We start from the raw sequence: 12936 nt of genomic DNA, 5'->3' as shown, positions 1-12936 counted from the left end.
ATACAGTCAGCCGCCGCACGCTCTGGACTTCCCTTCATAAATCTCTACCATTCTCCACCTCCCTTTCCTTCTTTAAAACCCGCCTCTTTGACCAAGCTTTTGATCACCTTTAGGTCCTCCTTCTTTAGCTCAGCGTTCACTATTTTGATTACGTCTCTGTAAAGCACCTTGGGAGCTTTTCTATATAAATGCAAGTTGCTGTTGTTGAAATTATACTGTGCGACATTAGCAACAAAGAGTGAATGAAATTCCTGTCTGCTAGTTTAACAAAGGGGTTAACCCAAAATGGATTAATGCCTTTAAAAGAGCAGACAAAATAATTTCAAAGGACCATGCAAGTGTAGTTGTCACTAATATCACACAGCGATATCAAGGCAATAAAAAACCCTTTTCTTGGTACGGTGTGAAACGTTCTCTACTCTATCCACCCAAGGGCAGTGCTTATTTAGATTCTACCCGCTCTTGAGCCTCACCTTGTAAACAAGACAAGGCTTGTCATCCTTATCTAGGATAAAGCCATCATGCAAGTCATCTGCTGACATGTGTTTCGGTCTGTTGCTGCTTTTCTCTTCAAACTCTCCACGCATCCGACGCAATCTCTCCGCCTGAAATTAAGAGTCGAAAAACATTATTAGCACCTGGTGTTAATTCAAGGTACACTGTGTGAAGCCATAAAGTTAAACAGAGAAAAATTAAAACCCTATCAGTTATTATTTTTAATTAAATGCACCCCAATGTTCTAATGGGTAATGGCTATATTGGCCATGCAGACCAGAATGGTCCAGATTAGATCTCCATTCTGTGCTAAGTTAGCTAATATCAACCGGATCAGCGGAGGGAATGCTATAATTTTTTTAAAAATTCGTTCACGGGATGTGGGCGTCGCTGAAAAAGCCAGCATTTATTGCCCATCCCTAATTGCCCTTGAGAAGGTGGTGGTGAGCTGTCTTCTTGAACCGCTGCAGTCCATGTGGTGAAGGTTCTTCCACAGTGTAGTTAGGAAGGGAGTTCCAGGATTTTGACCCAGTGATGATGAAGGCACGGCGATATATTTCCAAGTCAGGATGGTGTGTGACTTGGAGGGGAACATGCAGGTGGTGTTGTTCCCACGTGCCTGCTGCCCTTGTCCTTCTAGATGGTGGAGTTGCGGGTCTGGGAGGTGCTGTCGAAGAAGCCTCGGTGAGTTGCTGCAGTGCATCCTGTGGATAGTACACACTGCAGCCACGGTGCGCTGGTGGTGAAGGGAGTGAATGTTTAGGGTGGTGGATGGGGTGCCAATCAAATGGGCTGCTTTGTCCTGGATGGTGTTGAGTGTTGTTGGAGCTGCACTCATCCAGGCAAGTGAACAGTATTCCATCACACTCCTGACTTGTGCCTTGTAGATGGTGGAAAGGCTTTGGGGAGTCAGGAGGTGAGTCACTCGCCGCAGAATACCCAGCCTCTCACCTGCTCTTGTAGTATTTATGGGGCTAGTCCATTAGGTTTCTGGTCAATGGTGACCCCCAGGAAGTTGATGGTGGAGGATTCGGCGACAGTAATGCCATTGAATGTCAAGCGAAGGTGGTTAAGACTCTCGGCCTTAGCATCGCTTGATTGGGGTCGGGGGAAAAGAAAAATCACCTAGAGTTCCTGCGCCTCGTTATTTTCCGATCGTCCAGCTAGAAGAATATAAGAAATAGAGCAGGCCATAGGGCCCCTCAAGTCTGCTCCGCCATTCAACCAGATCATGGCTGGTCTTCAACCTTTCCCGCCTGATCCCCATATCCTTTGATACCCAGAGTCCAAAAATCTATCCATCTCAGCCTTGAATAAATTCAATGATTCAGCATCCACAGCCCTCTGGGGTAGAGAATTCCAAAGATTCACAAACATCTGCGAGAAGAAATTCCTCCTCATCTCAGACTTGAATGTCCGACCCCTTATCCTGCGACTATGCCCTCTAGTTCTAGATTCTCCAGCCAGGGGAAACAACCTCTCAGCATCTACCCTGTCAAGACCCCTCATAAGCTTGTGTGTTTCAATGAGATCCCCTCTCATTCTTCTAAACTCCTGAGAGTATAGGCCCATTCTACTCTATGTTTCTTCATAGGACAACCCTCTCATCCCAGGAATTAATCTAGTGAGCCTTTGTTGCACCGCTTCTAACGGAAGTATATCCTTCCCTAGCTAAGGAGACCAAAATTGTACGCAGTACTCCAGATGAGGTCTCACTAAAGCCCTGTACAATTGTAGTAAGACTTCCTTACTCTTGTACTCACCCCAATGCAATAAAGGCCAACGTGCCATTTGCTTTCCCAATTGCTTGCTGTACCTGCATACTAACTTATTGTGTTTCTTGTACGAGGACATTGAAGTCTCTCTCAACGCCAACATTTAATAGTTTCTCACCATTTAAAAAATATTCTGTTTTTCTATTCTTCCTATCAAAGTGAATAACCTCACATTTCCCCACATTATACTCCATCTGCCACCTTCTTGCCCACTCACTTAATCTGTCTATATCCCTTTGCAGACTCTGTGTCCTCCTCACAGCTTACTTTCCCATCTAGCTTTGTATCGTCAGCAAACTTGGATACATTACAGTTGGTCCCTTCATCTAAGTCATTAATATAGATTGTAAATAGCTGAGGCCCAAGCACCGATCCTTGCGGCACCCCACTAGTTACAGACTCCCAACCTGAGAATGGCCCTTTTAACCCTACTCTGTTTTCTGACCTTTAACCAATCCTTTATCCATGCTAATATATTACCCCCCACTCCATGAGCCCTTATCTTGTGTAACAACCTTTTATGTGGCACCTTATCAAATGCCTTTTGAAAATCCAAATATACTACATCCACTGGTTCCCCTTTATCTACTCTGCAAATTACATCCTCAAAAACTCTAATAGATTTGACAAACACGATTTCTCTTTCATAAAACCATACTGACTCTGCCTAATCATATTATGATCTTCTCAGTGCTCTGTTACCACTTCCTTAATAATGGATTCCAGCATTTTCTCGACGACCGATGTCAGGCATGTAGTTCCCTGTTTTCTCTCTCTCTCCCTTCTTGAATAGCTGGGTTACTTTTGCTACCTTCCAGTCTACTGGGACCGTTCCAGAATCTAGAGAATTTCGGAAGATCATAATCAATTAATCCACTATCCCTGCAGCCACCTCTTTTAGAAACCTCGGATGTGAGCCTTCAGGTCCAGGGGATTTGTCGGCTTTTAGTCCCATTAGTTTGTCCAGTACTTTTTCTCTAGTGATATTAATTTTTTTAATTCCTCACTCTCATTAGCCCCTTGGTTCCCCACTATTTTTGGTATGCTTTTTGTGTCTTCCACTGTGAAGACAGATACAAAATATTTGTTTAAGGCATCTTCCATTTCCTGATTCCCCATTATAATTTCTCCTGTCTCAGCCTCGAAGGGAACCCACGTTTACTTTTGCTACTCTCTTCCTTTTCACATACTTGTAGAAGCTCTTACAATCCGTTTTTATATTTCTTGCTAGTTTACTTTCATATTCTATTTTCTCCCTTTCTATCAATTTTTGATCGTCCTTTGTTGGTTTCTAAAACTCTCCCAATCCCCAGGCTTATTACTCTTCTACGCAACATTATAGGCCTCTTCTTTCAATCTAATACTCTCCTTAACTTCTTTAGTTGGCCACGGGTAGATCACTTTTCCCTTGGAGTTTTTATTTCTCAATGGAATGTATATTTGTGGAGAATATTGAAATATTTCTTTAAATGTCTGCCATGTCTTTTCAACTGTCAAACCCTTTAATTTAATTTCCCAATCTACCTTTGACAATTCGCCCCTCATACCCATGAAGTACACCCGCATTGATGTCAGGCTTGGCTGTTGTCTCCCATATTTGTATAGCCTGCCAACACTCACTATCAAGGCATGCACATGAGGAACGGACACTTGCATGAGGTGCCTTCGGCCGACGAGGGAATGGGAGAAAATTGTCAAGAAAAAGAAAAGGAAGGAACTCCTCGGTGGCTTTGTAGATAATGCACTGCTTGGTGTTATACCGAGCCAATAATAGACAGCAAAATCCCAGGTCTGATCCCTAGTTCATGTTGAGTTAGCCAATTCAAGCATGACAAGTAGTAGCTCGAGTGTCCCTGGGCCAGACTGGTTTCTAGCTCTGGGGTCTATTTGGGGAAAGTGCATGTGTGTGGACTCTAGGATCAGGCTCTGCTGCGACACCTTCAGTCAGCCAACCGGCCAAGAGTCACAGTTTAAACTCAAGCACAAAGAACTAACACTAATGTGAAATACCAAAGACCTGCTGGAACCGTACCCCATAAATCACCATCCTCCAGAGGGGGAAGAGCGCATAGCAAGGGAATTCTTGTACTGCATACAAGTTGCGCCAGAATGTTTAACCTGGCTTGCAAACGTCATTTGCGTAATTTGTACCCTGCATGGACAGTGAAACTTATATACTCGATGTTACGGTACTCATTCAACTTATATACTGGATGTTACGGTACTCATTCAACTTATATTCTAGACGTTACGGTACTTATTCAACAGCAGCCTGGTTGCAATTTAAAATAGTTACTGCATGTACTTTTATGTAAGACTGAAAATTTAAGTCAGTGCTTAGCAGGACGGGGGGATTATAAGTGGGTCATTATAGTTGATGGTAAGTACCCGACACTGAGCTGCACATGCACCTGCTGCTGGCCCAGTCCAGTCTATTCTGGATTCTACAGCACCCTCCCTCAGGGTCCCAGTCCCCTCTCTCATCTGTCCCAATCCTCTCGGTCATGCAGCTGGCTACCCACCACTCCTCTCAGATTAATTTCTCTCCTGCTTGCCATTTCGTGACACGGCACTACTGCACACAATCAGCGTGCATTAAAACCAACTTTCATGCTCTCTAATGAGTTGTGGTGACTGATGGGGTGCATACAGCCCCGATCAGTTAGATTGTTGTTAATGTGATTTGCCCACTATAAGCGGTGGGTGGTAAAACCGTAATGGGTTGTAGCGATGAAACAGCACGTCTTGGTTGAACGTAACCAACAGCACATCTGCAGCCAAAACATCATCAGGCCATCAGGATATTTTTTCTGCATGTAGTGGAAACATTTCACACGTAGATATAAAAAAAGATCGAGCTCGGTGCAGAACGCATGGAGTCTCCACTTTCCAACTGCCTCTTCTAATTGTTAACAGTTGCATCCGAATCAATACCCTGGCTAAGAATCTCATCACTAAGGTCATCACACTTCAGTGAGATGCGAAGAGCTGATTGAAGACCTGACTTTGCATGAAGTCAGCGGAGCTTTTAAATCGGGAAGTATGTGGGATTAAGTCATTACAGTAATCGTACTTTAATGAGGTGCAAAGAGCTTATTGAACAGCCCAAAATAGCTAGCACACTTAATACATTGTGAGCGACTTCTACGGTGATGGAAAACGGTTATGGTTAAACGCCTGGTATAGGAGGATGCCCACGTTAAGCGTGGGGGAATTTAAAAAAAAAATTTGTTCATGGGATGTGGGCGTCGCTGGCGAGGCCGGCATTTATTGCCCATCCCTAATTGCCCTTGAGAAGGTGGTGGTGAACCACCTTCTTGAACCGCTGCAGTCTGTGTGGTGAAGGTTCTCCCACAGTGCTGTTAGGAAGGGAGTTCCAGGATTTTGACCCAGCGACAATGAAGGAATGGCGATATATTTCCAAGTCGGAATGGTGTGTGACTTGGAGGGGAACGTGCAGGTGGTGTTGTTCGCATGTGCCTGCTGCTCTTGTCCTTCTAGGTGGTAGAGGTCATGGGTTTGGGAGGTGCTGTCGAAGAACCCTTGGTGAGTTGCTGCAGTGCATCCTGTGGATGGTACACACTGCAGCCACGGTGCGCTGGTGGTGAAGGGAGTGAATGTTTAGGGTGGTGGATAGGGTGCCAATCAAGTGGGCTGCTTTGTCCTGGATGGTGTCGAGCTCCTTGAATGTTGTTGGAGCTGCACTCATCCAGGCAAGTGGAGAGTATTCCATCACACTCCTGACTTGTGCCTTGTAGATGGTGGAAAGACTTTGGGGAGTCAGGAGATGAGTCACTCGCCGCAGAATACCCAGCCTCTGACCTGCTCTTGTAGCCACAGTATTTATATGGCTGGTATATGACTCTATAATATAGTTATTTCAGGTTTGTGACTGGAAGGTGAAGGGGAGGTGGTTGTTATACACATAAGCCACCTTTCACTCGAGCAAAAATGGTATCAACATTTCAGAAATGGTCCAAAAATATGACTGAAACACTTCACCGTAGCGAGTTCGTTTCTGACAAATGAATCTTAAGTAACCGAGTGGCAGTTGCTACTGCCAGATTGGCAAGTTACAATTGTGCAACAATTATTTCTACTTGTACCAGGGAAGCAAGAAAGAGCTTGCATTTCTATTGCGCCTTTCATGACCTCAGGACGGCCCTATGCGCTTTACAGCCAATTTAAGTACATTTTTTTTTAAGTGTAGTCACTGCTGTAATGTAGGAAACGTGGCAGCCAATTTGCACTCAGCAAGGCTCCACAAACAGCAATGTGATAATGGCCAGATAACCTGTTTTTAGTGATGTTGGTTGAGAGATAAATATTGGCCAGGACATCGGGGAGAACTCCCCTGCCTAAGGGTTCAGTAGAGTCCGTACCTCAAGTTTTTGCAGACGTTCTTGCTCCTCTCTTGCCAGCTCCTCCTGGGTCTTCAGTCGGTCAGAGGGCTGCGCCTTCATGTCAAAGAACAGCTCTCGTACAATAATATCATAATCTCCAGCCTGAAGGAGGAAAGACCAAAAATGAAAACAAAATCATACTTGAAGTTTCTACTTTACAATTTTTGACGTGAATCTTACATCGAGTTACATAGAGTCTACAGCACAAAAACAAGCCCTTTGGCCCAACTGGTCTATGCTCCACTCGAGCCTCATCGCACCCCTCTTCATCTAATCCTATTAGCATATCCTTCTGTCTTGTGTTTCCGATTTAACTTTAGCACAGTCTCTCAGCAGCAAAATCTCTAAGCTCCATATATAGGTTGCTTTGTTCCCTGTTACAGCGGTCAAATGTAGTCAACAGTAAAACAGATACCATAAAATAGCTGGAGTCTCCCTTTAAACAATATGCTTAGGTTTCCCCTCCTCCCTAATCCCAATGGCTCAGATGGTTAAGGCAATGGGCAGCTTTGCCTTTAAGACCAGGAAAGTCCCATGTGCAATCCTCAGTATGTCCTGGGTTTCACCCGGCGAAACGGTATGGGTGTAACAACTGGCTTTACACATGTTAAAAACCAATGAAATTAGTGGAGCTGCCATCATCTGCTTTCATAGTATCATACAGCATAGAAGAAGGCCATTCGGCCCATCATGTCTGTGCCAGCTCTTTGAAAGAGCTATCCAATTGGTCCCACTCCCCTGCTCTTTCCCCACAGCCCTGCAAATTTCTCCTTTAAATGGGAGCATTTTTGCTAAAAATTACCTTTTGCTTTCAATTGTACATGGGTAATAATAAATTTAGCTAACTATAAAAAAAAGTGCTTCTGTTACTCTCCAGATATCACTGTTTAAAACATCAAGAAATCACAATTGAATAATATTTTTTAAAAAGATGCAAAGAAAAAGAAACCATTTAATGCTGAAGTTTTGGTGAGGGAAGTTTGGAGATTGACCCAGAGTCAAAAATTTGAAAGCACTTGGTGATCTACAAGCTTCCCTCACTAAAAGCAAATTAAATCTAATTGACCTCCACCATCCACTTATTTGAAGCAAACAGACTCTGGCTAATTCATATTGAAACTTTTACACTGATCAGTGACTTTTAGGTAGGTATCAACGCAAAATAATAGCCATATAACTCAGGAGACTACAGACCACTCCAGTCTTGGGCTATGAGGTCCCTCTAGCAGGCTGTCACACACAGGGTCAAATTATTAGGGAGAAACAGGCCACCTTAAACATAGCTCCACCTTAAAAGAAGACTATCACACGGTGTGTTATATGGTATAACACTCCCGTCATTATAAAGCAGCATGTCCACAGATTTGGGATGAGCGGTGACACAGGACATTTGCTAGCGTAGATAAATACTTCTTAAAATACCGCAATTTTTATGACGGTTAACTGAAAAATCTGTTTCTTCGCTATGTCTTTTGAATGCCACTGGTTTTCAGTAGAAGGCAAAAAAAACAACAGATGTAATTGACGAATGCAATGCCTAAAACAATGCCCAGAATCCCGTGCTATGAGACTTAGCTAAAAACTGAAGAAAAAAAAAAGATTGGAAGGATGCAAAGGAAAAATTTAGGATCCAGACAGTTGTTGTTTTATGACCTGTTGGCACTGAACTACTCCCAGAGTGATTCGCAGCGTGCAATAGCACCATATAATGCCAGAAACCAGGCACTATGAGCAATTGATGAAAAACAGATTGAAAAACATTGTAATTGAGAATGAAAATTCAGATGCGATGTTTCCCCCCCCCCCTCCTATTATTCGATGGCTCGTTATGAAGAGGTCAAATGACGAAGTAAAGGCTCCTGGGATCGCTTACCTTGGGTTTCTCCTCCTTGTGCTCGACTTTGGGGGTTTTGTGAGCCATCAGGGAATGGATTTCTTTCCAGTCCTTGTCCAGCTTCTCAGTCAGCTCTTGGGCCTTGTCCCGCTGCACCTGCCGCTCGTGCTGTTCGGATTAGAACATTCCCTCGTTACCAAAAATAAAAAAGGCCAAACCGTTCAATCGTCCACATAGAACACAGTTTAAAAACAAACACCGGCAATGTCAAATACAATGAATACAAATACAAAGTGCCTGGCTGGTCTTGCAATTAAATTTCTCTTGCCTCAGCCCAATTTAGCAATTAAAGATTGCGCCTGTAAAATGTCCGTATAAACAGTTACGGGTTCTGAAGTTGAATAAGATAGAATGGCTGACAAGTCAATTCACATCTAGAATCACATTGTGACGAGGGTTAAACCAGATTGAGGACAGAGGGGAAATAAAGGGGAACTGGGTTTCTATATGGAAATGCCTGGAACACGCTGAGATGCTGTACGATATTCAAAGGGGATTAAATGCACATATTTATATATTTTTTAAAAAGCTGTAACTTGGTGGATCAAGTAACTTTTGAGGGGTTTCAAAAAGGGACAAGTTCCTGTTGGCAAAACACTGCCCACCAGTGCAAAATATTACACAGGCTCCAAACACTACATTGAATAATTCAGTTCAGTGAGTTAGAGGTTGCTGCACAATCTTACTTGTGAAGTGGTGTAGACAGGTGAGAGATTTACCATATTTTTCACAGCCAAATCGCACATCAATAGCAACTTTGTCTGCACTGTCGCACATCAGCCATTGCAATTCAATACCTTTGCTGTCATAATTATACTTGAGAAAGATATGTAGCACATGAGGACACGTTCTAATTCTGCTTTTGAGAACCAGACATCCTCCAGCTTCACGTTGGCAAAAGCGAAGCCACCCTCTTCGGCTCCAGTAAATACCTACATGCCTCTGGGCTTAAATCCTCCTCCCGCCCCGACTGTTACCTCAGGCTTAAGTCCAGAGGTGTGGAATCTTGGCGCCAGTGCTTGTCCCTGAGCTCAGCTTCCCCCTCCGATACAAAACCTTTGCCTTCCACCTGCATCATTGCCTCCTCCCCTACACTGCTGAAACCCACACTTATCACTGCCAGCTCTGGGCCCCTCCAAAGCTCTCCTTGCTGGCCTCCCCATTTCTGATTCATAAAGCGCCAGTCACCCAGAATACTGTGGAGAATGTCCCTGCCCACATCCTCGCCATCCTTCACTGGCTTCACACGTGCCAGAGAATTGACTTCAAGATTCTTATCCTCCGTAAGCTTCAGCTCATCCAAACTCTGCTGCCCGTATCCTAACTCGCACCAAGTCCCGTTCACCCATCACCCCTGTGCTCGCTGACCTACACTGGCTCCCGGTCCGGCAAGGCCTCAAATTTAAAATTCTCACCCTTGTGTTCAAATCCATCCATGGCCTCGTTCCCTCCCTATTTCTGTAGCTTCCTCCAGCACTATAATCCTCCGAAATCTCTGCGCTCCTCCAATTCTAGCCTCTTCCACATCCCCAATTTCCATCTCCCACCATTGGCGGCCATGCCTTCAGCTGCCCAGGCCCTAGGCTCTGGAATTCCCTCTCTAAACAGCTCCATTTCTCTTATCTCGCCTCCTTTAAGATGCTCCTTAAAGCCTACTTCTTTGACCAGCTTTTGGTCACCTGTTTAATATCTCTACGTGGCTCAGTGCCAAATTTTGTCTGATAACGTTACTGTGAAACACCTTGGGATGTTTTACTACTTTAAAGGCGCTATATAAATCAAGCTATTGTTGAAAATCCCTCCACCGTCTTACTCCTTCCCTTCCTTTTTGGACTCCCTAGCTCACACTCCCCGAACCCTTGTTTCCTACTACGCTATCAATAGTTGTTCCTTCAGCCACCTTACCCTGCCCTCTGGAGCTACCAGTCTTCAATAACCCCCTTAAAACCCTCCTCTTTAATCATGCTTTAGCCTCCTTTGACTCTCTTTCTCCACCACCCCTCCTACGCTCCAGCCAAGTTGGCACCCACTTGCTCTCCACTGCCTGTGAAATACTCTGACATCTCTTTGTGTGCAACAAGCACTAGAGAAATGGAAGTTGTTGCTTTGGTACATGGTCGAACATCAAATGTCACTTAAATAGTGAACCCCCAACTACAGCCACAGACTGCATGGCTAGGAGGCAGATGCTGCGATATCTGTGCCTGATGTGCCAAGGCTCCCCCCACAATGGTACGAACCAACAACACTCCCACCACCACCACCACAAAGTAATTTTTCCGAAGCAGCTTGCATAGTACCTTCTCCTTTTTGGATTTAGCAATAAGCTCTTCAATGAACTCTCTACGGGATTTGGGCTTTTGTTCCTCCTCCTCGCCCTTCTGCTTAGACAAAGCCTTCTTCTGTAACAACCCTCCACCTCCGAAGTGCGCAGCAGCAGTGAACTCAGCTGCGGGCAATGAGAGAACAAGATACTTAAGGAGCTCAAACAATAATACGGCCAGTCATGTATTCACGTTTCATTGTGAGAGCGAATAATGCTTTGCTGTCATGCCAATATGTTACTTGTACGATACCCTTAATTCAGCAATGCAAATTCCTCCTACGACAACTGTCTATCATGGACTTCTCCCCCCTTCAATCACCCGCTGATCCCCCACTCTAAGGAATCCTGGAGTCCTTTCCCAACCTCACTTGTGGGGGGGGGGGGGAGCAAAAAAATCAAAGAGCCTGAAAAGATGGGGGAAGCAGATTCAATAGTAACATTCAAAAGGGAATTAGATAAATACTTGAAAAGGAAAAATTTGCAGGGCCATGGTGAAAGAGCATGGGAGTGGGACTAATTGGATAGCTCTTTCAAAGAGCCAGCACAGGTATGATGGGCCGAACGGCCTCCTTCTGTGCTGTACGATTCTATGTTAATATCTCCTGAACTCTCAATTGTCTTCTCACCAGACATCGAATAAGCTCCCTATTAAAGTTGTATTTTTAAATGCTTTCTTCAGATATGACCCAGGTTTAGATGGTCAAAAATATATCATTGTATTGCTGAGTGCTTTTCATATTTCAAGTGGCTAAAGGCTGAGACTTTCCCCACAACCACCCTAGTGCTTTATTAAAATCCGACCGACAACACCTTGAGGGGAACGATAGTGAAACTCTACACAAGCTCTGTACGTTAAATCGCTTTTAAAACTATTGGGATTGGCCAAGCTACACAATGTTTCCCATACCCACCAGACAGCTTGCCCTTTTCCTCCGTCTCGCTGTCACTGTCTGCAATGTCATTGAACTTCTCAATGTCCGCCAGGGATTGCCCGTAATGGGTGAGCTCTTCGTCCTCGTTCAGGTTGTACATGTTCTTCTTTGTATGGAGGCGCTGAAACAATATGACCACAAACAATTAGGCAAATCCAGTGAAGAGTTACACGCCAAGGGGTGTGTAAATGGTAAATGAATTTCAATATAGATAAGTGTGAGGGGTGCATTCTGGTAGGAGGAATAAGGAGACCACATACTGCTTGGAAAACAAGAGTCTAAATGGCGTAGAGGCTTAAAGGGATCTAGGGGTAAGATCATTAAAAGTAGCAACTCAGGTTAATAAAGTCATAAAAAGTGCAAACAAAGCTCTGGGGTTCATTTCTAGAGGAACAGAATTCAAAAGCAGAGAAGTTATGTTAAACTTATATAGAACCTTGGTTAGACCACACTTGGAGTACTGTGCACAGTTCTGGTCTCCATATTACAAAAAGGATAGACTGGAGGAAATGCAAAAAAAATTTACAAGGTTGATACCAGAACTGAGAGGTTATAACTATCAGGAAAGGCTGAACAGGCTGGGGCTCTTTTCTCTGGAAAAGAGAAGACTGAGAGGTGAACTGATAGGGGTCTTTAAAATTATAAAGGGATTCGATAGATGTAGAGAAGATGTTTCCACTTGTGGGGGAGTCCAAAACTAGGGGCCATAAATATAAGATAGTCATTAATAAATCCAATAAGGAATTCAGGAGAAACTGCTTTACTCAGAGAGTGGTGAGAATGTGGAACCCACCACCACATGACGCATGGCATAGATGCATTTAAGGAGAAGCTAGATAAGTACATGAGGGAGAAAGGAACAGAAGGATATGCTGATAGGCTGAGGTGAAGTAAGGTGGGAGGAGGCTGGTATCGGCACAGACCAGTTGGGCCAAATGGCCTGATTCAAACTAAGAAGACTGTAATCTGCTTTTGGTGGCATTGAGGAGACCTCCCTGCTTTGCTCCGAATAGTGTCACGGGGTCTTTAGCGTCCATTCGAACAGGCAGACGGGGACCTCGGTTTAAAGTCTCATGGGAAGCAAGACATCCCCGACAATCCAGCCTCCCTT

The 12936-nt window shown here is 44.2% G+C and overlaps 1 protein-coding gene across 1 annotated transcript in view; it reads right to left on the bottom strand.

The window, feature by feature from the left end:
* The window catches only part of nop14 (NOP14 nucleolar protein homolog (yeast)), a 51017-nt gene that overhangs the window by 22054 nt on the left and 16027 nt on the right, over positions 1 to 12936 (bottom strand). Inside the window, exons 4-8 of the mRNA XM_067982433.1 lie at positions 11805 to 11946; positions 10868 to 11016; positions 8547 to 8675; positions 6653 to 6775; positions 474 to 605 (exon numbers count right to left, since the gene is read on the bottom strand). Coding sequence (XP_067838534.1) covers positions 474 to 605; positions 6653 to 6775; positions 8547 to 8675; positions 10868 to 11016; positions 11805 to 11946 — 675 coding nt within the window. The remainder of the gene's footprint in view (positions 1 to 473; positions 606 to 6652; positions 6776 to 8546; positions 8676 to 10867; positions 11017 to 11804; positions 11947 to 12936) is intronic.

Source organism: Heptranchias perlo, chromosome 4 (assembly GCF_035084215.1).
Source record: "Heptranchias perlo isolate sHepPer1 chromosome 4, sHepPer1.hap1, whole genome shotgun sequence".
Classification (NCBI taxonomy): domain Eukaryota; kingdom Metazoa; phylum Chordata; class Chondrichthyes; order Hexanchiformes; family Hexanchidae; genus Heptranchias; species Heptranchias perlo.
The sequence above is the reverse complement of the archived record's forward strand: the minus strand, read 5'-3'. Positions and strand labels throughout refer to the sequence as shown.